Here is a 26,070-nt window from a genome sequence, read left to right on the forward strand (position 1 = left end):
AAGGGGAGTGTTTTTGTGTGTCAAAGGTACCAGAAGACATACACGCGGCACTTTAGCTCAGCTGTCTTGGATAATCACATTAGCACAATCATCTCTGTTACCTCATGAGTCCTCATGTTAATGTAGCCATCGTGATACGTCCGAGGCCGCTGCTGCCACATAACTGGCACAGGAGCGCACTGGGAGCTGGTCTGCCCAATACAAGACAACAACTTCAGGAAGTTCACTTCATTGATGAGCCGGAGAACCATTAACAGCAGAAACACCGACACCGAACTGACAGCGAGGACGGGAACCCTCTGAAAGATACAAAGCAAGATCTATAAATATATAAAAACACTAACGAGTGCCAACCAATCTGGATTGTATGTGTTGTCAGGCAAATATAAGGTGAATATACAGTGAATTACAAACCACTTATCCCCCCACCATAGCTCTTTATTATCATGAGCCCTTGTGTAGCCAAATAAATAAATCCCAGAGAAATATTACTGACTTATTGTCAGTGTGTGAGATAACATCCGGTCAGGGAAGTGTTTCTGCAACCAAAAGGAATGAAGGCGGATAAGGCACAAATATTTACAAAAGGGAGGATTAGTGTTAGGGTTACAAGGAGGGTTAGTGATATAGTAAGGCCTCGTACACACGATAGGTTAAACCGATGAGAACGGTCGGATGGACCGTTTTCATCGGTCCAAACGATCGTGTGTGGGCCCCATCGGTTTTTTATCCATAGGTTAAAAAAAAAGCAATCTTGTTTTAAATTTAACCGATGGATTCCTAACCGATAGAAATAAAACGATCGTTTGTAGGCACGTCCATCGGTTAAAAATCCATGCATGCTCAGAATCAAGTCGACGCATGCTAGGAAGCATTGAACTTCGTTTTTTTCGTCACGTCGTTGTGTTTTACGTCGTTTTTTTAACCGATGGTGTGTAGGCACGACTGACAGTCAGCTTCATCGGTTAACCGATGAAAACGGTCCATCAGACCGGTTTCATCAGATGGACCGATCGTGTGTACAGGGCTTTAGAGTTACAAAGATAATTAGTGTGAGGGTTATAGGAAGTATAGTGTTGGGATTACAGGGATGGTTAGTATAAATTGCAGGGAGGGTTAGTGTTGTGTTTACAGAAGGGTTAGTGTTGGGTTACAGGGAGGGTTAGTGTTGGGTTACAGAGAGGGTTAGTGTTGAGGTTAAAGGGATGAATAGTGTTGGGGTTACAGGGAGGGTTAGTGTTGGGTTTACAGGAAGGGTTAGTGCTGGGTTTACAGGAAGGGTTAGTGTTGGGTTACAGGGAGGGTTAGTGATAGGTTTACAGAGAGGGTTAGTGTTGAGGTTAAAGGGATGAATAGTGTTGGGGTTACAGGGAGGGTTGGTGTTAGGGTTACAAGTTGGGTTAGTGTTAGGTTTACAGGGAAGGTTAGTGTTAGGGTTACAAGTTGGGTTAGTGTTAGGTTTACAGGGAAGGTTAGTGTTAGGGTTACAAGTTGGGTTAGTGTTAGGTTTACAGGGAAGGTTAGTGTTAGGGTTACAAGTTGGGTTAGCGTTAGGTTTACAGGGAAGGTTAGTGTTAGGTTTCCAAGGTGGGTTAGTGTTAGGGTTACATGGAATGATGGTTTGGGGTCCCTGGAAAATTATTCTTTGGCACAGGGAGGCTTAGTGTTGTGGTTACATGGAGCCATGGTGCTGGGGTACAGGGAGTCTTAGTATTTGGGTTACAAGAAGGGTAAATATTAGGATTACAGGGAAGGCTAGTGTTGGGGTTACAGGGAATCTTAGTGTTGGGGTTACAGGGAGGATTAATGTTAGGATTACAAGGAGGGTTGGTGTTGGGGCTACAGAGAGTCTTATGCCGGGTACACACGATCATTTTTCGGGTTGTAAAAAAAGACTATTTTCAGGCTCTAGAAAAAACAAAGCTTTTTTCAACTTGATCATAAAAACGTCCTTGCCTACCCACGATAGTGAAAAAAAATGCTCCAGCAAAGCGCGGTGACGTACAACACGTACAACGGCACTATAAAGGGGAAGTTCCATGCGGATGGCGCCACCCTTTGGGCTGCTTTAGCTGATATCGTGCTAGCAAAAGATGATTCGCGCTTTTCTGTCTGTTACAGCGTGATGAATGTGCTTACTCAATTTAGAACGGTAGTTTTACCAGAACGAGCGCTCCCGTCTCATAACTTGCTTCTAAAGCATGCGCAGATTAAAAACGTTGTGAAAAAATAAAGCATGTTCGAAAAAAAATTTGACCGTTTCTCAGAACCCCGAAAAATGCTCTGAAGCCCGCACACAATCGTTTTAATGACATAAAAAATACGTAATTTTTTACAACCCGAAAAATGATCGTGTTGGGGATTACAAGGAGTGTTCGTTTTGGGGATACAGGGAGTGTTAGTCTTGGGGATACAGGGAGTGTTAGTGTTGGGGATACAGGGAGGGTTAATGTTGGGATTACATGGAGGGTTGGCGTTGGGGTTACATGGAGGGTTAGTGATGGGGTTACATGGAGGGTTAGTGATGGGGTTACAGGGAAAGTTATTCTTCGGGGCACAGGGTGAGTTAGTGTTGGACTTACATGGAGTCATAGTGTTGGGGATACAGAGAGTCTTAGTGTTGGGGATACACAGAGTGTTAGTGGTGGGGTTACAGGGAGGGTTAATGTTAGGATTACATGGAGGGTTGGCGTTGGGGTTACATGGAGGGTTGGCGTTGGGGTTACATGGAGGGTTGGCGTTGGGGTTACATGGAGGGTTGGGGTTACAGGGAAAGTTATTCTTTGGGGCACAAGGTGAGTTAGTGTTGGGGTTACATGGAGTCATAGTGTTGGGGTTACAGGGAGGGTTAGTGTTGGGGTTACAGAAAGAGTTACTGTTAAAGCGGTACTTCAGTATTTTTTTCATCTTTCCATCTATTAAATCTTCTGCCCTTTTTTTTGTTTTAACTTTGGATAGTAAAACATTTTTTTCTGCCAGAAAAAAACCTTATACAGCCCACTTCCTGTTTCTTGTCTGGTCATTAGCCTAGGCTTAGGACATTATGCACAGCTCTCTATCTTACTCTTGTGAGAGTCAACCAGGAAGGGAGGGGAGGATGAGTCATATGAGGGACAATCAGAGCTGCAGGGCTGCAGAGCTTGAGGTGTGCCTCTGTGTGTCTGTGTAAATCCAGGAAGTGAACAGGCAGCAGCTTCAGCTGCCCACAGTTAAAATGGCTGCAGCCGGACGGTGGAGGGAGATTTCTTCAGCACATTTGGCAAGTACAGAATCACAGAATATATAAAATAATATGCAAAAAGGATAAAAAGAAATGGTGACTGACTTTCCTGTTAATATTTTGGACTTAAAGTGATTGTAAAGGTTATTTATTTTTATTTTTTTTAAATAACAAACATGTCATACTTACCGTAACTGCTCTGTGCAAAACCCTTGCACAGAGCAGGTAAGTATGACATGTTTGTTTTTTAAAAAAAAAGTGGCCCCAACCCTTTCTGGGGTGTCCCAGCGGCGCTCCTGGCTCCTCCTCTTCATCAGGTGCTCCCACTGAGAGACGCTCTCCATAGGTGCACCCATGTGCGCTCACTCCCATGTCCTGCTGCTGCGTCCATTGACACAGACAGCAGGACTCGGCCACGCCCCCTGTCACTGGAGTTGATTGACAGCAGCAGGAGCCAATGGCTCCCACTGCTATCAATCTATCCAATGAGGACCCGAGACAGCGGCTGGAGCTGCCGTGCTCGTGCTGGTTGCTGGAACGATCGGGTTTAGGTAAGAAAAAAGCGGGCTCTGGGGGGAGCTGCAGCAAAGGTTTACGACTCTTATTCCAAAGTGATCCCTAAATCAAGACTATTTTTACCAACTTTAGTGAGTCACACCGGTGTAATGAGAAGACTGTTTTCTTCTGTTCTCTTCTATTAAATACTGGGTGAAAATCTTGACAATTACGGTAAAAGCCTTCTTCTCCTTTTTCTGCTGCGACAGAGAAGAAATTACCTTTAATAGCCTTTCCTCTCCCAGATCTCCCCCTCCCCCCAGCCTCTGCCCCGCTCTCCTCTCTGATGTCTTGCCTTCACTTTGCACTTTTATCCTGGCTTGGATTTTCTGTTCCAGCTCTGCCGATGATTGCAGAGAGATTGATGTAAGATATAACGCGGTATTAAACCCAAAAAATGAAAATGTAATATATTGCAGCACAGCTTGCCAATCATTAGATGTGGTGGCTGCATTGGTTTTCTTTTTTTAGGCTTTTTTTTCCTGTTTTCTCCCAGTGATCTGGCCGGCAACACACCTCCTGTTAGGGGCGGACTGACCATTCGGGCATACCACTAGGGGGCCCCATCAGGGTTGCCAGCCTCAGTGAAACCAGGGACAGTCCCTTACCGACATCCTTTTGGTCTAAAAACCCCAAGATTATAGCTGCCCCACCTCTCCAGTACCTTCTAAGGGCCAGATCCACGTAGCGGATCGTATTTTTATGCAGGCGTAGTGTATCCTAGTAACGCTACGCCGCCGCAACTTTGAGAGGCAAATGCTGTATTCATAAAGCATTTGCCTCTAAAGTTACGGCGGCGTAGCGTAATTCTCCTGGCATAAGGGCGCGCAATTCAATTCTATGTGATGGGGGCGTGTTTTATGTTAATACATCGTGACCCGACGTAATTGACGTTTTTTTTCTACTGCGCATGCGCCGTCCGTGGGGGTATCCCAGTGCGCATGCTCGAAATTAAACCGGAACAAGCCAATGCTTACGACGGTGACGTCATTCTACGCAAATCCCTATTCGCGAACGACTTACGCAAACGACGTAAAAAATTCTAAATTCGAGGCAGGAAGGACGGCCGTACTTAACATTGAGTACGCCTCCATATAGCAGCTTTAACTATACGCCGGAAAAAGCCGAAAGCAAACGACGTAAAAAAATGCGCCGGACGTACGTTCGTGGATCGCCGTAACTAGCTAATTTGCATACTCGACGCGGAAATCGACGGAAACGCCACCTAGCGGCCGCCGAAAGAATGCACCTGAGATCCGAGGGCGTACTAAGACATACGCCTGTCGGATCCATCCGAGATGCCGTTGTATCTTGTTATGTGGATAATTATTGAAATTACGCGGCGTATCAAGAGATACGCCGGTGTAATTCTTTTGTGAATCTGCCCCTAAGTGTGTGTATGTGTATTCTGTGTGTGTGTGTGTGTGTGTGTGTACTGTGTGTCTGTATGTGTATTCTGTGTATATGTATACTGTGTGTGTATATTGTGTGTCTATACTGTGTATGTATACTGTATGTGTGTGTGTGTGTGTGTGTGTGTGTGTATACAGTACTGTGTGGCCCCATAATCTATTGCCTGGGGGCCCCATAATCTCCTATTGCCCGAGGTTCCCCATGAGTTGTCAGTCCGCCCCTGCCTCCTGTATTAGATTGACCCCCACTTTGAATGAATGAGCACAGTCTGGGGGAGGGGAGAGTTATGCCGCGTACACGGCCAGACTTTCCAACAGGAAAAACTCCATCGGAATTTCCGACAAAAAAATTGAGAACCAGCTCTCTATCTAAGTCCGTTGGAAATTCCGGCAGAAAAAGTCAGATGGGGCATACACAATTCGGAATATCCGATGAAAAGCTACCATCAGACTTTTTCTGCCGGAAATTCTGACCGTGTGTACGCGCCATTAGATGCAAAATAAAGGGAAAATATCTGGACAGCCGCACTCCAAAAATGTTGCTTTTATTGTAAAAAAAGAATCACAGCATACATGTCACAGCAAACAGGATACCCACTGACGCGTTTCGCACCAAAACGTAGTGCTTAATCATAGCTATGATTAAGCACTAAGTTTAGGTGCAAAACGCGTCAGTGGGTATTCTGTTTGCTGTGATTCTATTTTTACAATAAAAGCAAAATTTTTGGAGTGCGGCTGTCCAGATATTTTCCCTTTATTTTGCATTATCATATCCATTGCCAGCACCCGTGGCTTCAGATCTGGGGAAGAGTTTCATCACTTTCATCACGGCATTATATGTATTAACAGATTTAAATACACTAACAAATTGAAGCCAAACTCGGGACGTCCCCTCCCGATGCATGTAAAAACAATCAAGCAACTATGATTGTTTTTACTTTTCAGTGAATCGCTGGCAGAAAAGAAAAAATATCTGAATGATATCTCACTGGCTGACATACAGGAAAAACAAATGATGACATTAGCACGTCACTCCACCTTGTGTGTTTCGTCACAAGTAACGTCAGTCCGGGGGACGCCTTCATTTTGCACATCATTTTTTATCTGTACTTATGTTTTATCTTGTGTACTTAACTCTTAATAGGGAAAATTGCATGGACACGTTCAACATTTCTATGAGTATCAATGTTTTTTAGTAGTGAGAGACCAGGCAAGAAACACCTGGAAGTGTGTGATGTGAAGAGGCCATTACTCTGCAAAGACTTGAAAGATAAGAAATGGAAGAGGTGACTGAAAATCCACTTGTTTTGCAAGTGGTGCTTTTTTACATGTTTTATTTCAGCAACAAAGTCAGTTTGATCGGCGGCTCTTGTAGACTTGAACCCAGAACTATGCCCAAACCATTTCTTTGCAGTATTAGTATTGCTCAAAGATAACTGAATATTATTTCTTATCTTAAAACTCCACCATAAGTTGATATGCATGCTGGTCTGTCTAATAAGAAAGCCCAGGGCTAGCTTTGAACTTACAGGCTGAAGATCTAGAGCAGGGGTCTCCAAACTGCGGCCCGAGGGCCAGATCTGGCCCTTTGCTAGCCTTTATCTGGCCCTTGGGGCACTATTCCTCCCACTGACACCAACAAGGGGGTACTATTCCTCCTACTGATAGGGGCCCTTCTCCTCCTCCTACTGACCACCAACCCTGAGGCCAAATTTATTCTCACTGGTACTGGGCCCGGGACATTTTCTGCCCCCGCTGGCCACAATCCGGCCCTCCTAAAGTCTGAAAGACAATAAACTGGCCCTTTGTTTGAATAGTTTGCAGACCCCTGATCTAGAGGGCACTAGGAGGGGGCTCATCTAGGTTATTCAACTTGACTCATTTACAGTAGCTGTGTATCCTAGAGTTGTGATATCTTCATCTGTATTCGCAGCTCAGCAGTAAAGAAGCTATTTGAAGTCCCTGAGAAGCAGATTTGCATTGGCCACATGCTGCCAGCAAAAGGGTAACATCAGATATTTATATAAAAGATAACATATTTATCTTAAAGTGGTTGTAAACCTCTGAAATAAAAAAATAAGAAAGCATATCCTTTTATAGAGTGTACTTGCCTCAATCCACAGCACTTAGGGCTTGTTCAGACTTGCTCAAAATACTGATTGATGCTTATCAAACGCACCTATATCGTTAATTTGCGTTAATAGGTGCAGTTGATAAGCGTCTAATGAGTATTAAAAATGCTCCCCCAAGCGCCCTTCGGGTTTGGTATGGATTTTGAGGGGAACCCCATGACAATTTTTTTTTTTAAATCGCGTGGGGTCCCCCCTCAAAATCCATACCAAACCCTCATCCAAGCATGCAGCCTGGCAGGTCAGGAAAGGGAGGGGATCAGCGACCCCCCAACCCCAAACCATACCAGGACACATGACTCCAACATGTGGGGGTGCTTTGGGGCAGGGAGGGCCGGGGGAGCCACCCCAAAGCACCCACACCAAAGCACCTTGTCCTCATGTTGATGGGGACAAGGGCCTCTTCTCCGCGACCCTGGCCAATGGTTGTGGGGGTCTGTGGGCAGGGGATTTATTGGAATCTGGAAGCTATCTTTAACAAGGGGGCCCCCAGATCCCGCCCCCCCATGTGAATGAGTATGGGGTACATTGCACCCCTACCCAGTCACCAAAAAATGTGTAAAAATAAAATAAAGATTCATTTTTTTGACAATTCCTTTGTTTAAAAAAACAAAATCTGTCAATCACAACACCCGTCACCACCGCGGACCCGAAAAAAATAAGCTCTGCTCACTCCGAAGGCTCCCAACATCTGCCTTTTTGACATTTCTTAACTAGCTAAGGGGTGGGGCCTTCCGACGACATCACCTGGTGGCACCTCCCCCTTGTGATGTCATCAACCGGTGCACTGCTGATGGGTCATCTGTTGTTAAGGACGCGGCTGCCCACTCCTTAACAACTAGCTAAAATTTGCACCGGACATAATGTACTAACATGCCGAAACCGTCGGTGCAGTTGTGGCACGTTACCCTAGACTTGAATGGAAGGTGTTGAAAGGCTTCACTTCACCAGAGCGTCACTTAAAGCTTCTGGGAAGGAACAAGTCTCTGCCACCGACTTGGCTCTAATTGAATTAGGGTGTTGAGGTGGGACCTCTGCCACAGGCCTAGCGCTTGGAAGTTTGAATGATAGAGCAAATCCTCCCAGTATGTCTTTGGGGTCACCGACTGACAGTCTGAATGCAACCTGTCTTTGTCCAGTCACCCAGATCCCCGGTGGTTCGTTCAAGCCCTATTGGATCACCTGCCTCCGGGTTCTCCTCAGACCGACCCCCCACCGAACAGCACCCAGCTTGGGATCTTCTCAAAAGAAGTGGGAACCCAGTAAGTCACTGGGGTCCCCTGGCAGCATCAGTTGCTCCGGGCTATGAGAGCCCAGAGCCAGGAACTCCGCGTAGCACGTGACCCCGGTCTGGTAGGCCATCGCGGTGGGGCCGTGATGTGCGCACACCCTAAAGGTGGGTGTCGCAATTGGAACCAGGAACCCGCGAAGAACCCCGAACAACGGCCTCCGCCACAGAAAAACCCCTCCCCAGCATGCCCCGCGAGGGAAAACTCCTCCAATTGGCTGCTGGGAAGAAGCGGCTCTGCCTGGACCCCTCCGGCGCCACCTGCCGTCCAGAGACAAAACTGCATCTCTGGAGCACAGACTGACCCACAGGACAATCCAGAATTGGCGACAGCCAAATTTAACAAATCAATGAATGAGAGCAACATAACTCTCTCATTCCCCCACTAAATGTAATATAGCACCTGTACGAAAAAGTACACAGGCCCTACACTAAGGGCCAGATTCTCAAAAGAGATACCCCGGCGTATCGCCTGATACGCCGTTGTATCTCTGAGTCCGCCCATCGTATCTATGCGCCTGATTCATAGAATCAGTTACGCATAGATAACCATTAGATCCGACAGGCGTAAGGCTATTACGCTGTCGGATCTTAAATGCATTTATTTTTTTGCCGCTAGGTGTCGCCGACGTCGTTTTCCCGATCGAGTATGCAAATTAGCATAATACGCGAATTCCCGAACGTACGCCCGACCGACGCAGTGAAGTTACGACATTTACGTACGATTTGCGGCGCGTAAAGTTGCCCCTGGGTATATGAGGCGCAGTCAATGTTAAGTATGGCCGTCGTTCCCGCGTCGAAATTTGAAAATTTACGTTGTTTGCATAAGTCGTCCGTGAATGGTGCTGGACGCCATTTACGTTAACGTCGAAACCAATGGCGTCATTTAGCTAAATGCACGTCGGGAAATTTTAGAGACGGAGCATTCGCAGTACGTTCGGCGTGGAAAACGTGCCTAATTTAAATGATCCACGCCCCCTAGCCGGATCATTTGAATTAGGCGGGCTTGCGCCGGAGGATTTACGTTACGCCGCCGCAACTTTACAGGCAAGTGCTTTGTGAATCAAGCACTTGCCCGTAAAACTTGCGGCGGCTTAACGTAAATGAGATACTTTACGCCGCCGCAAAGATGCGGCGATCTACCTGAATCTGGCCCTAAGAATGACATTTTTTCTCTCTTGTTAAAAAAAGAGTGTACAGTAGATTTAAAAAGTGGAAAAAATAGCTCTAAAGGGAAAGTGGTTAAAGCTTTATTGGTGACTTGCCGCTGTGGTCATTATGGCCTCATTCACAGTAATAGCGCATACTTGTATCGGTGTGCAATGTACTAAAATAGGTTTATTGTTACTAGACTCTTGACATTATGTGTAATATATTGTTCTGACTTTTATGAAGGTATGTATGAAAGAAACATAAAAGCTGGGATCAGTTTGCTACTTGCTTCAACTTACTACTAATGTTCACAGTAAATGAAGTCTTAGGGCCAGATTCACAAAAGAGATACGACGGCGTATCTCCTGATACGCCGTCGTATCTCTGTTTCTATCTATGCGACTGATTCATAGAATCAGTTACGCATAGATATCCATAAGATCCGACAGGTGTAATTGTTTTACACTGTCGGATCTTAGGATGCAATACCGCGGCCGCCGCTGGGGGGAGTTTGCGCCGTAAACCAGTGTCGGGTATGCAAATTAGGAGTTACGGCGATCCACGACGGATTTTCACGTTCGCTACGTCGCCGCTATTCTAGTTTCCCGTCGCAAAGTTAGTTGTCGTTTTTGGTGCCTTAACTTTACACAGCAATCGTATTGCTTTATAATGTATGGCCGTCGTTCCCGCATCGAAATTTAAAAATGAATGTCGTTTGCGTAAGCCGTCCGGGAATACGGAATTACGCTACGCGCGTCGCCGTTCGAAAAATGACATCACTGCGCGCAAAGCACGACGGGAATTGCGAAACGGAGCATGCGCAGTAGGTCCGGCGCGGGAGCACGCCTAATTTAAATGGCACACGCCCATTTGAATTGGCCCGCCCTGCACCGGACGTATTTACGATACACCGGCGCAAGTTTCCAGGAAAGTGGTTTGCGGATCAGGTACTAAAACTGGAAACTTGCGTCGGTGTATCGTAAACGGGTTACGTTACACGGCCGCAAATGTATGTGAATCTGGCCCTTAGTCCTCCGTTCATCCTCAATACTACATGACCCACTTAGGACCTGCTGAACGTGACTAACCCTCCCATCACGCAATTCCATTAGACAGAACTTTCTGATCTCTGTTGAAGAAGTAAGCCTAGAAAGGCAGTCAGAGAAGCGCACCATGGGCAGGATTGAGAATACCTGGCCTGCCTCTCTGGGGGCCCAAAAACTGGTCTTTAAGAAGGCCAGACTGATGTCTACAAGGCCATCTTAACAGAGGTGGGGAACAGCGTACAACAACTGGATGAAAAACAAAAGCCCTGAGCACAAATGCCATCTTCTCAGTAGCTGTACGCCATTCAAGGCTTAAAGTGGACCTGTCAGTACCTTTATATGTCTTCATGAATACACCTTTGACATGTCAGTATATACAGCAATTGTATAATTTTTCAAAACGCTCCACCATTTATCATTAGGGGCCCATCCACACCTATCCAGTCCTGTATGATCAGTTAATGAACGCATTTGTCACATAAATATTGTGTTAGACCCCTTTCACACTGGGTCACTTTGCAGGCGCTATAACGCTAAAAATAGCGCCTGCAAGAGCCGCTAGCAGGACTGTAAAAAAAGTCCTGCTAGCAGCATCTTTGGAGCGGTGAAGGAGCGGTGTGTATACCGCTTCTCCACCGCTCCTGCCCATTGAAATGAATGGGGCACCGCGCTATACCGCCGGCAAAGCGTGTATGCAGAGTCGCTTTGAGGTGATTTTAACCCTTTCTTGCCCGCTAGTGGGGGGGTAAAAGCGCCCCGCTAGCGGCCGAATATCGCCACGAAATTGACGGTAAAGCACCGCTAAAAATAGCGGCGCTTTACCGCCGATGCCGCCACCGCTCCAGTGGGAAAAGGCCCTTGGGGCAGGTCAATCATTTCAATGCACCCAAAATTAGACCCGCATCAATTTTTTCGTATGTCTGTTGTTTTGGTCTACAAGGTGGCTGCATTGGTTTAGTGCATGGGGGGCACAGTAAAGCACTCCACTCTAATACATGTATCGATATGCGTTGTGGCGATACACATTTTGTGGCATTAGTTGGTCATCTAATTGGGCTTTAAAAGGCCATCCATGTGACTAGACTGAGGCCCCGTACACACGGCCGAGGAACTCGACGTGCCAAGCACGTCGAGTTCCTCGTCGAGTTCTGGGATGAAGCCGCCGAGGAGCTCGGTGGGCCGCCATCTCCCATAGAACAACGAGAAAATAGAGAACATGTTCTCTATTTTCTCGTCGAGCTCCTCGGCGGCTCCATCGAGCCAAAACTGTACAGACGACAGAGTTTCTCGGCAGAATCCGGGTTTTGACCGAGTTTCTCGGTGAATTCTGTGTGTACGGGGCCTGAGAGACTTGTGTCTTTGGTCTGCTGCAGGTAGGAAGAATAATTTCCTTGGTCCCCTTTCCCTCAGTCATTGCTCTGGCTATAATGTTAGAGCTACATGGGTGGGTTTAAAGGCACTTAAAGCAGTACTAAATGCAAAAAATAAAATAAAAACGTGAACAGGCAGGCTCTATACATGCATACAATGGATAAGATTTACTAAAACTGGAGCATTTAGAATCTGCTGTAGCTGTGCATGGCAGCCAATCAGCTTCTAACTTCAACTTGTTTAGTTAAAGCGGGAGTTCACCCATTTTTTAACATTAGATGGATGCTCATTTTGTCTAGGGGAATCGGCTAGTTGTTTTAAAATCCGAGCATTACTTACCATTGTAGAGAGCGATCTTCTCCGTCGGCTTCCGGGTATGGGTCTTCGGAACGGGCGTTCCTTCTTGATTGACAGTCTTCCGAGAGGCTTCCGACGGTCGCATCCATCGCGTCACGAGTAGACGAAAGAAGCCGAACGTCGGTGCGGCTCTATACTGCGCCTGCGCACCGACGTTCGGCTTCTTTCGGAAAATCGTGACGTGATGGATGCGACCGTCGGAAGCCTCTCGGAAGACTGTCAATCAAAATAGGAACGCCCAGTCCCGCAGCCCATACCCGGAAGCGGCGGAGAAGATGCATCTCGAAAACGGTAAGTACAGCTTCGATAAAAAAAAAATCTAGCCGATTCCCCTAGACAAAATGAGCATACATCTAAGGGGAAAAAGTTGCATGTCCGGGTGAACCTCCACTTTAAAGGTGTTGTAAAGGAAAAAAAAAATGTTTTGCTGAAATGACTGTTTACAGGGTATAGAGACATAGGGCCAGATTCTCGTAGATACGCCGCCGGCGTAGTGTAAGTCATTTACACTACGCCACCGCAACTTACTGGAGCAAGTGCCTTATTGGCAAAGCACTTGCTCCATAATTTGCGGCGGCGTGGTGTAAATGGCCCGGCGTATCCCCGCGTAGTTCAAAGGGGGCGGCTTGTATTTAAATTAAGCGCGCCCCCGTGCCGATCGAACTGCGCATGCGCCGGGCTTAAAATAGCCCAGTGTGCATGCTCCAGTTCTCGACGGAAAACGTCAATGACGCCGACGTGTGCGTCATTGACATAAAGTCGTATTCAAGAACGACTTAGGAAAACGACGTACCCGACGGAAAAAGACGACGCGGACCCGACGCCATACTTAACATGGCATACGGCGGACTGGCGTAAGGTTACCCCTCATATAGCAGGGGTAACCTTACGCTTACGCAAACGACTGAGAATCTGGCCCATAATAGTTAACTGATTCCTTTTAAAAATGATTAAAAATAGATAAAAATCAATCATATAATGTACCTACAGTTTCAGTTTCCTTTTTGCATGCTGTTTCCTGCTTCTGTAATGTACAGAGACCCAGAGCCAATACAGGGCAGTGATGGTTTGTAAAACGAAACTGATTGGTGTTGAGGGGTTTTAGACACACAGTAATCACACCTCCTTGATTAGTGACCACAGAGAGAAAGCTCCCATGATTTTTTTCATCAGGAAACAGACAACCAGGAAGTGTTCAGAACAGAGAAGGATTACATCAACATCAGAGCAAAAACGAACGATGAGGATATGAAACCAGGACTGCAGTAAGGTAAAGGAAGCTATTTTGCTAAAAAAAAAAATTCCTTTAGTGACCCTTTAAGCTTTGACAACAAAACTTGGAAGCTGATTGGTTTCTATGTAGAGCTGCACCAGATTTTTCAGAGAATGCTTTGTATGTTCGGAATGAAGCATTCTCTGAGGCCCCGTACACACGAGGAGACATGTCCGATGAAAACGGTCCGCGGACCGTTTTCATCGGACATGTCTCCTGGGAGCTTTTGGTCTGATGTGTGTACACACTATCAGACCAAAATCCCCGCGGACAGAGAACGCGGTGACGTAGAAGACACCGACGTTCTCAAACACGGAAGTGCGCATGCGCGGGATTTCGGGACGCTGGTTACATGTCATAACCAGCGGACATGTCCGATTAGGTGTACTAACCATCGGACATGTCCGACGGACATGTTTCCAGCGGACAAGTTTCTTAGCTTGCTAAGAAACTTTTGTCCGCTGGAAACCTGTCCGCTAGGCCGTACACACGGTCGGACATGTCCGCGGAAACTGGTCCGTGGACCAGTTTCAGCAGACATGTTTGACCGTGTGTACGTGGTCTGGTTGTATGAGGTGGTGAGCGTGATGTCACCACCATGCCTTTCCACTTAATCCAATCAGAGAACCCTTTGGGCTGGATTCAGATACAATGGTGTATCTATCCACCCGGCGTAACGTATCTCAGATACGTTCCGCCGCCGTAATTTAGGGCGCAAGTTCTGTATTCAGAAACAACTTGCGCCCTTAGTTACGGCGGCGTAACGTATCTGTGTCGGCGTAAGCCTGCCTAAAAAGTGAAAAAAAATATTTCTTTACAACTCCTTTAAGAGTCCATACCCCTAAAATACGGAGCGAGATAGGAGAAGAGCAGAGCCCAGTAAAGTGCAGAACAAGTCGGCAATAATTGCCACAGTGCGATGATTTACTGTCGCCTGCCGCAGAAATTTAACTCCACTGCCAGGAGCTCCCAGAGAATCCGGTCAATAGACTTAAGCAAGTTGATTGATTCCTGCTGGATGGACATTTATGGCGCCTGTAAATATCCCTGGACAAGACAGCTTCCTGAAGACAAAGCCCTCATCTCGGCTGGAGAAGAAATTCTCCCTCTGCTGGAGCTTACACTTATAAAACTGCCATTTCCAAGAGGAGAGAGAAAAGCAGCGGGGGAATATGAGCTCTTGAGGCGAGCGTGCGGCCTGAATCTCAAATTTTAGGGCAGCGCACACTCACTGGTTTAATGATTATCTCCCTTGATTTATATCACCGGGGTTCTGGGCTCAGAAGCTACAAAGACCTCCATCTGGTTAAAGGATAAGTTTACCTTTTGTAACATGTTACATGTTACATCCATATTCAGGGTGTAACATGTAACGTGTTACAAATCCAGCGGCTCCCCGGTGTGACAGCAGACGGCGATCTTCTTCCCTGTCACACCGCCCGCCCGGCAATGTCACTCATTCACAGAGTTCTTAGACTAAAAATTGACATGGTCCGGCGGCCTTCTAAAATTGTGCGGGCGTAACGTATCTGATTTACGTTACGCCTCTGCAACTTACACAGGCAAGTGCTGTATGCTCCATAAGTTGCGGCGGCATGGCGTAAATCGGCCGGCGTAAGCCCGCCTAATTCAAATTTGGATCAGGGGGGCGTGTTTTATGCAAAACTACTGTGACCCGACGTGATTGACTTTTTTTCGGAACGGCGCATGCGCCGTCCGTGGAATTTTCCAGTGTGCATTGCTCCAAAGTACGCCATTGGTTTAGACGTGAACGTAAATGACGTCCAGCCCCATTCACGGACGACTTACGCAAACGACGTAACTTTTTCAAATTTCGATGCGGGAACGACTGCCATACTTAACATTGGCTGCGCCTCATATAGCAGGGGCAACTTTACGCCGGGAAAAGCCTAACGTAAACGTCGTAACTTTACTGCGTCGGCCGCGCGTACTTTTGGGAATTCGCTATCTAGCTAATTTGCATACGCGACGCGGAATTCGACGGAAGCGCCACCTAGCGGTCAAAAAAAATGCAGTTAAGATCCCACGGCGTAAGAGACTTACACCTGTCGGATCTAATGGATATCTATGCGTAACTGATTATAAGAATCAGGCGCATAGATACAACGGCGCAACTCAGAGATACGACGGCATATCTGGAGATACGCCGTCGTATCTGAGTTGTGAATCTGGGCTGTAGTCTTCAATTAAGTATCACGGCGCTGTGGTAGTTGATTTATGATTCCTGCTAGAAAAACAATGTACAGCCAAACAGCTTACACACAATGGCCGCGATTCAGATACATTGTCGTATCTTTGATCGGGCGTAACGCATCTCCTATGAGCTACGCCGACGTAACATTGAGAGGCAAGTACTGTATTCAGAAAGCACTTGCTCCCAAAGTTACGTCGGCATATCGTAAATGGGCCGGCGTAAGCCCGCGTAATTCAAAGTAGCAAGGCAGTGGGCGTGTTGTATTGTAATGAAGCGTGACCCCCATGTAAATGCATGTCCGATCCAGCGGCGCATGTGCGCGCATGCTCAGAATCACGTCGCAAATACTCCCTAAGATACGTTGGCTCAATGCTTTGTCGACGTGAACGTAACCTGCGCCCAGCCCCATTCACGTACGACTTACGCAAATGACGTAAAATACGACGCTGTTCCGACGTTTTCGACGTCCATACCTTAACATGATTTACCCCTGCTTTATGAGGGGTAAACTTGCGCCGGACATACGCCTTACGTAAACGGCGTAGCTAAATCCGACGGGCGCAAGTACCTTTGTGAATCGGCGTATCTAGGTCATTTGCATTTTCGACGCGTAAATCTACGGAAGCGCCCCTAGCGGCCAGCGTAAATATACACCCAAGATATGACGGCGTAAGAGACTTACGTCGGTCGTATCTTGGCCAAATTCAGGCGTAACTGCCTTTCTAAATAAGAGCATAGATACGACGGCGCTCATTTGGACTTACGACGGCGTATCTGGAGATACGCTGTCGTAAGTCCTTTCTGAATCCCGGCCAGAATCTGCAAGAGCCCTGCATGGCACCCCCTCCCACCACCTTCCACAGCTTGCTCAGGCTCTCCCGTCCCACTAGAATCACCATCTATCTGAGATTCACCCAGACAGTCCGGGTTTCAGACGGACTGAAATCTGGACACCTTATTCAGACCGGGCTGTGGCTCCCCAAGTATTCAAGATAGTCACACACAAATCTGTTGCCACCTGGGAGCTGTGGGCGGCTGTCTGGGGGAAGGTTCAGCATCACTGGGGGGGCAGGGCGATGATGTCAGCAAGAGCAATTTGGCCACACCCACTGTTCGGACAGTCCGGGTTTTGAAACTTGTGTCCGTGTTTCAGATGGACTGAAACCTAGACCAGGGGCGGATCCAGGGGGGGGGGGGCAACAGAGAAATTGCCCCCCCCCCCCGAAAGTTGCGGGTGAGTCACTGTGAAGGTGTGGGCGGGTAAGCCAGTGTGCAAGTGACAGTGCAGGCGCGCTGTGGATGTGCAGGCGGACGCAGCTGCAGGCGGACGCAGCTGGGCGGCTCGGCAGGCGGGTGTGAGAGCGGACGAGAAGCTGCCAGCTGGGAGGCTCGTGGGTGGCCCTGCCAATCAGCAGGTGGTGGAGCAGAGAGATGACATCATCTCTCACCACCCGTCGCCCGTCCTGCATCCCGGCAGTTCCGCCCTCACTCACAGTACTACATGACTGCACTAGTCACAAGTCCACGAGTATAAAACTGTAAAGACATTTCTGCCTTCCGGATTGGTCAGCCCGCCTGTCCATCTAGCCAAGCCCCGCCCCGATAAAATAATTTGCTGTAGGAGACTGTGCAGGCAGCAGAGAAATGACATCATCTCTCTGCTGCCATAACAACCATGGTGCCATGATGACTGAAGCGTTAACACCGACCATTTCCCAAATAAATCCCCGCAAAAAATCATATTTTCCTCAGTGCCCCTCCCGAGACTAGACTCTCGATCCGCCCCTGACCTGGACACATTTTTCAGATCGGGCTGTAGCTTCCCAAGTATCCAATATAGTCACACACAAATCTGTTGCCATCCGGGAACTGTGGGCAGCTGTCTGGGTAGCAGGTTTGGCATCACTGTGGGGCAGGGTGATGATGTCAGCAAGAGAAATTTGGCCACACCCACTGTTCACTGTTGCACGCTATGCGCACCGCTAAAGTGTTCAGGTTTGGCTTGAAGAAAAGGTGGCAACACTACGTCTCACACGTGGTGTGGAGTGTCGTGCTCACCCTCCCTTGGACTACTGGAGAGTCAGGACACTGTCTACGTTGCAGATAGAGAAAGGAGCTGTGTGTTAGTGGACGTCCTGACTCTCCTGTAGTCCAAGGGAGGGGGCGAGCACGACACTCCACACCAGGGAGAAAGCCTTGCATTACTGTGTGGAGTTACAGACAGAAGAACAGGAAGTGAGGATTTCTCAGAAGAAATAAGGACATTTAAAAGCAAAATGGAAGGATGAGGTAAGTGAAGGAGGACTGCACTAAGGTAAAGGAAGCTATTAAGGAAAAAACTAATTGTACCTTTACAACCCCTTTAAAGGGGTTGTAAAGGTTCATGTTTTTTCACCTGCACTAAGGTAAAGGAAGCTATTTAGGGAAAAAAAATTACCTCTACAACCCCTTTAAGCTCATTTACATACAAAAAAAATTTAAAGCGATATGCTGCTTTTCAATTAGTCCCGTATTCAATAATTAAAATCAGCTTTCCTATTTAGTGACAGGTTTACTTCAAACATTTATGTAAAAGCGCAATACCATAAAAACCTCCGATCCGAAAGAATAAAGAATTCAACCCATAAAACGCAGAAAATGTCAGAGGGAGGAATCAGCAACTCAGACGCGGAACCGTGAATAAAACTAACGAGTATTGATTGGCTACGGAAACAAAATATAATTTGGTTCTACGCATAATGGCGGTTTTTATGTAACCATTGTGCAAAATTAATGCTAAACTCAGCGTATCGCATGAATTGTAAATAGGCCACACTAAATATTTATGCAACCTTTTATGATTATGTACATAAAATTAAATAGCAATACCACCAAATATTTTGTATGCAAATTACAAAAAAACGAGGCTCATTAGCGCCGAGGCCGGCTAATTCTCTGCCACGTTTTTTTTTTTTTTCCAGGGGGCGACATTGCCAGGGGTTTGGGAAGATGCCCGTTGTGAAAAGTGGCAGTTTAAATAGGTAAATACGTTGAAACGGTCTGTTGTTTGGTTTAACACCCCGGCATGTACGGCGATATTGGCGGCGTTGTTGTGACACGAGGAGGTTAATGCACGAGGCGCGTTCGGCGGGGTAGGAATTCTGCGGAATGAATTTCTCGTTCGGCAGATTCTAGAGGGCATCATTGTAACAGATGGCGAGAAATATGGATCCCAGTTGTTGCCTGCGCATGAGAATCATCTTAAAAAAAAGTTCTTTGTAAAGTACAGTAAATCTCAGACATTGCTTTTCCTCTAAAAGAAATCTGTCACATTTGGTAAGGAGGCTTTGTGGCAATATTCAGTGGATAATGTGCAACAATGTAGGAAGCATAGGAAATATTCTGGGTCTAGCAGAGGGGAGTGCGGAGGGGGGGGGGATCTCAAGAGGGAGCTTGCTGGGAAGAAGCTGCTAAAGGAATAAAGAAACGGTCCTGGTCCTAGGGAAGGAAAAGGAGGCATTTGTTGAGGGATGAAGCCTTCTCAGGGCAATCCGCAGAATGGTGATGGGAAAAGCAATCCTATCTAGTACTTCAATTATTCTAAAGGCTATTTTCTATTTATTAAAAAAATATGGGGCAGATTCACAGAGATCTGCCCCGGCGCATCGTATCTGAGATACGCTACGCCGCCGTACCTTACCTGGCTTTAAATCGAATCCATAAAGAATTTGCGCCGTAAGTTACGATGGCGTAGTCTATCTCTGGCGGCGTAAGGGCGCGGAATTCAAATCGGCGATTAGGGGGCGTGTTTCATTTAAATGAAGCGCGTCCCTGCGCCGAATGAACTGCGCTAAATGACGTTGCAAGGACGTCATTTTTTTTTAACATAGACGTGAATTACGTCCATCCCGATTCACGGATGACTTACGCAAACCAAAAAAAAAAATTCAAAGTAAACGCGGGAACGACGGCCATACTTAAAGGGGTGGTTCCCGCTAAAACAAATTTCTAACAATACATTCGTAAGACCCGTTACACTGCGGGTAGGCTGGCTTTTGTTTTGTTTTTTTAGTACATACCTCGATATCGCCGTTTCGTCCCTTGGCGGTGGGCGTTCCTAGTTGATTGACGTTCCTCCGACGGGCACATACGTGACGTCACGACTTTCCGAAAGAAGCCGAACGTCGCTGCGCAGGCGCCGTATAGAGCCGACTCTATACGGCGCCTGCGCAATGACGTTCGGCTTCTGTCGGAAAGTCGTGACGCGCCTCGGCGAGCGATCCGGGACGACGGCGCGGCTATTCGTTTATAGCCGCTCCGTCGCGATCGCTCCCCGGAGCTGAAGAACGGGGAGAGCCGTATGTAAACACGGCTTCCCCGTGCTTCACTATGGCGGCGCATCGATCGGGTGATTCCCTTTTATTAGGGAGACTCGATCGATGACGTCAATCCTACAGCCACACCCCCCTACAGTTGTAAACACACACACACTGAACCCTAAATGTTACAGCGCCCCCTGTGTTTAACTCCCAAACTGCAACTTCCATTTTCACAATAAACAATGCAATTTAAATGCATTTTTTGCTGTGAAAATGACAATTGTCCCAAAAATGTGTCAAAATTGTCCGAAGTGTCCGCCATAATGTCGCAGTCATGAAAAAAATCGCTGATCGCCGCCATTAGTAGTAAAAAAAAATAAAAAAATAAAAATGCAATAAAACTATCCCCTATTTTGTAAACGCTATAAATTTTGCGCAAACCAACCGATAAACGATTATTGCGATTTTTTTTTAACAAAAATAGGTAGAAGAATACGTATCGGCTTAAACTGAGGATTTTTTTTTTTTTTATATATGTTTTTGGGGGATATTTATTATAGCAAAAAGTAAAAAATATTGCATTTTTTTCAAAATTGTCGCTCTATTTTTGTTTATAGCGCAAAAAATAAAAACCGCAGAGGTGATCAAATACCACCAAAAGAAAGCTCTATTTGTGGGAAAAAAAGGACGCCAATTTTGTTTGGGAGCCACATCGCACGACCGCGCAATTGTCTGTTAAAGCGACGCAGTCCCGAACTGTAAAAACCCCTTGGGTCTTTAGGCAGCATATTGGTCCGGGGCTTAACTGGTTAAACTGCCATTTTGCTGTTCGCTGTGAAATGCCCGTGTCTGCAGCACTCGGTATGGAATACATATAATCAGTGTGAAGTCTTGCTTCCTGAGACTGTTTTTAGCTCTGGTCTTTTCATAGAATACACTGGATTTATTCTTCAAAGTCTTTATGTTAGTTAGCGTGGTGCTCATATCGTAGCTTGCAGGGACCCGCGGGAAAATCATAGCACACATTGCTCGGCACTTTTGCTGGAGAATTTGGCTGTAATTACAGCACCAGGTGGGCGCTGGGCTCATTGTGACAGGTATAATATTCCGCAGACACAGCCAACGCATTTCACTGCCAAGCCGGGCTCGAGATGTGGTTAACAGGACACATTTGCAGAGCATCACATAGGTTTAGTATGTTTATTGACTTTGCTGAACCTGTTTATTGAGTACATACAAACAGACAGATGGAGAACTGTGATGATCACTGAACATGGCTCAGTTTAAACACATCTGTCTGATTAAAGAAAAAAAAAGAAGTAAGCCTATGAAAGATATTTAACCCCTCACGGACCGCCCGTCGTCCTTGTACATCGGTACTTTGACGTGGAATACCGTTATTATGGCAGCTGATAGCTTCCATAACCCCGGCAGGCGATCTGCTTTTAGATAAAAGTGGTCTCTGCGGCAGATTCGCCGCAGGATCACTATTACCGGCGTCGGGAGAGGTGATCACCCTCCTTATGCCGCGCTCTGGTCGCCTCCGTTGCTTACCGAAGCCGCCAGCAGCAGCAGAGACGATCCGATCCTATCCCCCACAGGCCTGGAGCCGAGTGAGGGAAAGATGACCCCCCACTCGGCTCCATAACATTGGATGACAGAAACTACGTCAAACGTCACTTCCGCCCAGTGGTCTTAAAGCGGATGTTTCACCCCAAAAATATATTAAAAGCCAGCAGCTACAAATACTGCAGCTGCTGACTTTTAATACAAGGACACTTACCTGTCCTGGAGTCCAGCGCCGATCGCAGCAGAGGACGAGCGATCGCTCGTCTCTCTGCTGCTCCCCCCTCCATCCACGGTGAGGGAACCAGGAAGTGAAGCGCTGCGGCTTCACTGCCCGGTTCCCTACGGCGCATGCGCGAGTCGCGCCGCACCCGCCGATTGGCTCCCGCTGTGTGCTGGGAGCCGAGTGTTCCCAGCACACAACGGGGGGGCGAGGGGACGTGACGCAATGCCCGTCTTTTGCCTGTGAATGTCGGGCCGGAAGTGGGTGCAGATACCTGTCTTTAGACAGGTATCTGCACCCCCCTCCCCCCTGAAAGGTGTCAAATGTGACACCGGAGGGGGGAGGGTTCCGATCAGCGGGACTTCACTTTAGGAAATTTTTTTGGGGGGGGGATTTTTATTTATTTTTTGCATTTAAAGCGGAGTTCCACCCAAAAATGGAACTTCCACTTTTTGAAATCCTCCCCCCCTCCGGTGTCACATTTGGCACCTTTCAGGGGGGAGGGGGGAGCAGATACCTGTGTAATACAGGTATTTGCTCCAACTTCCGGGCCTAGATCACCTTGGTGATCTACGCCATGTCCGGCGCCTCCTCCGCCCCCTCAGCTGTCTTCTGGGAGACACACATGTCCCAGAAGACAGCAGGGACCAGTGGGATCGCGCAGCGCGACTCACGCATGTGCAGTAGGGAACCCCAGGGAGTGAGGCTGCAAGGCTTCACTTCCTGGTTCCCTTACCAAGGATGGCGGCGGCAGCAACCAAGAGCCTAAGGAAAACTCAGCTTTGGGACCCGACATTGCGGGCCCCCAGGACAGGTAAGTGTCCATATATTAAAAGTTAGCTGCTGACTTTTAATATATTTTTTGGGGCGGAACTCCGCTTTAAGTGTAAGAATGAGATCTGATGTCTTTTTAAACCCCAGATCTCACATTTAAGAGGACCTGTCATGCTTTTTTTCTATTACAAGGGATGTTTACATTTACAAGGACAGTGAAAAAAAAAAAAGTAAAAAAGAAAAAAATTAAAGCGCCCCGTCACGACGAGCTCATGCGCAGAAGCGAACGCATATGTACGTCATGCCCATGTATGAAAACGGTGTTTAAACCACACGTGAGGTATCGCTGTGGTTTTTAGAGCAAGAATAACAATTCTAGTACTAGAGGGAACCAAATGCATGTAAGTGAATAATAAAGTTTATTAAAGCGGTTGTAAACCGCATATACAATTTTTTTATTTTTTTTTACCTGCAAGGCAAAATGCATAATCAGCTAGTATGCACCGCATAATAGCTGATTATGAAATACTTACCTCAAAACGAGGTGAACAACACTTACCTGGTTCACGCCGAGCGAGATGTCATCTTGCTCCGGCGTGTCTTCCGGGTATCGCCGCTCCAGCGCTGTGATTGGCTGGAGCGGCGCCGCTCCAGCGCTGTGATTGGCTGGAGCGGCGATGACGTCACTCCCACGCGTGCGCGCGGGAGATTTAAAATCGGCAAGGTCCGGCGGCTGCCGGATCTTCCGCCGTGGATCCCTCCTGCGCATGCGCCGCCCGCATTGCAAGGGGAATATCTCCTAAACCGTACAGGTTTAGGAGATATTCTTTTTACCTACAGGTAAGCCTTGTTATAGGCTTACCTGTAGGTAAAAGTGAAAAATTAAGGTTTACAACCGCTTTAAGATAAGTGAATACAAATAAACACACCTCCAATACCAAACTGTACAACAAACCCACAACAAGACGGTAACCCACAAACAACAATAGACTAAACAAGTAAGAACAATAGAAGGGGAATACCGGAATCGTAAATGTAGCCAGGCCGGGGTCATACACAGCAGATCAGCAAATGGTGGCAAGGAGCAAGACAGGACAGGAAGGACGGGATCAGGCTGCAGGGCAGGGATACAGGATAACAGGAGGGACAGGATCAGGTACAGGTTCACAGGATCACAGGTTCAGGTTCAGATCATGGCTCGAGGACAATACCAAGCAGTGAGTGTAATCATCAGCCGGGTATATATACACACACCTGCAATCAGCCTCAGGGGAGCACACAGGGGGCAGGGGAGCACACAGGTGCTCAATCAGCAGGACAGCAATAGGAAGGCGGCAGGAGCCCCATGTAGAGCCCTCCCTTTTCTTCCTACAGCCACTGAAAGTCTGCAGGAGGGAGAGGAGGAGAAGCAGATTGGTTCCTCTACATGCCTCTGCCACCGCCGCACCTCCTATCCAGGGGTATGGGCCTGGGTCGTAATAGCGACCTCTGTGACCCCTGTACATACGCCCCCTGCAGCAGAGTTATGAGGCATCCTTCTGCTCTCTTCTACTGTCAGATAGCTAGATTCAGGTAGATGGGCGCATCTTTGAGGCAGCGTAGCGTATCGTATTTACTCTACGCCGCCGTAAGTAAGTGAGGCAAGTGCTGTATTCACAAAGCACTTGCCTCCTAAGTTACGGCGGCGTAGCGTCAATGGGCCGGCGTAAGCGCGCCTAATTCAAATGAGGATGAGGGGGCGTGTTTTATGTAAATGACTAGTGACCCGACGTGATTGACATTTTTTACGAACGGCGCATGCGTTGTCCGTGTACATATCCCAGTGTGCATTGCTCCAAAGTACGCCGCAAGGACATATTGGTTTCGACGTGAACGTAAATTACATCCAGCCCCATTCACGGACGACTTACGCAAACAACGTAAAATTTTGACGCGGGAACGACGGCCATACTTAACATTGGCTAGGCCACCTAGGGGGCAGCTTTATCTTTACGCCAGCGTACCTCTTACGAAAACGGCGTATCTTTACTGCGACGGTGAAGCGTACGTTCGTGAATCGGCGTATCTAGTCATTTGCATATTCTACGCCAAACTCAACGGAGGCGCCACCTAGCGGCCAGCGGAAATTTTGCACCCTAAGATACGACGGCGCAGGCCGTCGTATCTTAGCTAGGTTTAAGTGTATCTCAGTTTGAGCATACACTTAAACATACGACGGCTTCGATTCCGAGTTACGACGGCGTATCTACTGATACGCCGGCGTAACTCTTTGTGAATCCACCTAAGAATGTTCCTTTCCAGCACATGGAAACTGCAGCCCACTTGATCAGCTTCTCATGCTGGCCCTCCCTCCCCTAGTCTCTGCTGCTATACAGGGCATTAAAGAATAAAATGAACTCAAAATCATGTACTTACACTAGTTGCAATTAAAAGTACATTTAATAAATACTTAATGAAGACATAACTGTGCTAATAAACCTAAGTCAGTGTATGTGACAGGGAAATGGCGTTCTAATCCTGGGACGTTCGCTGTGGCAAAATGAACTCAGCTGACAGAAAGCAGGGAGCGGGGATTTATAGATTGTGCTGTAAGACGCAGACAAGACGATAGATGAGTAGAATTAGTTTGTAGGGGAAGCATCAGATATCCCTGGATAATACGTTCTCAGCTCTGAACAAGAAGAAGGATTCAACAGAACTGCTTGTTTTTGTAAAAGCTTCGCTTTATTGCGCTTCCCAGTGAAGGAGGTTTTATTTTCCACTAAAAACAGCCGGCGTGTCGGCGTGGTGTGTGGTACGCTTCAAGAGACATCAATACTATGCATTTAAAATAAACCCATGGTCAGACAGAAATATAGGCACTTAAAATACATACATACTGTCATAGGTGGGCACAACCCATGGCATTAGGGTGTGCACCCCAAAACGCAAATACATATCAGTGCATACACTGACAGTGTCTATAGAGCAATGAACAGTGTCAGTATTTTTTTTATTTTTTTTTTACAATATATATATTTAAAAAAAATATATTTTATTTTTTACAATATATATATATATATATATATATATATATATATATATATATACATACATATACACGCACATTGTTTTACTATATATATATATATATATATATATATATATATATATATATATATATATGTATACATACACATATATATATATTT

General features: G+C 46.9%; 1 protein-coding gene across 1 annotated transcript in view; it reads right to left on the reverse strand.

Moving 5' to 3' along the window:
• ST6GALNAC3 (ST6 N-acetylgalactosaminide alpha-2,6-sialyltransferase 3) overlaps window positions 1-26,070 on the reverse strand; it is a 365,261-nt gene that overhangs the window by 236,057 nt on the left and 103,134 nt on the right. The window contains exon 2 of the mRNA XM_040360672.1: window positions 102-299. Within this exon, the coding sequence (XP_040216606.1) occupies window positions 102-299 (198 nt within the window). The remainder of the gene's footprint in view (window positions 1-101; window positions 300-26,070) is intronic.

Source organism: Rana temporaria, chromosome 7 (assembly GCF_905171775.1).
Source record: "Rana temporaria chromosome 7, aRanTem1.1, whole genome shotgun sequence".
NCBI classification, from domain to species: domain Eukaryota; kingdom Metazoa; phylum Chordata; class Amphibia; order Anura; family Ranidae; genus Rana; species Rana temporaria.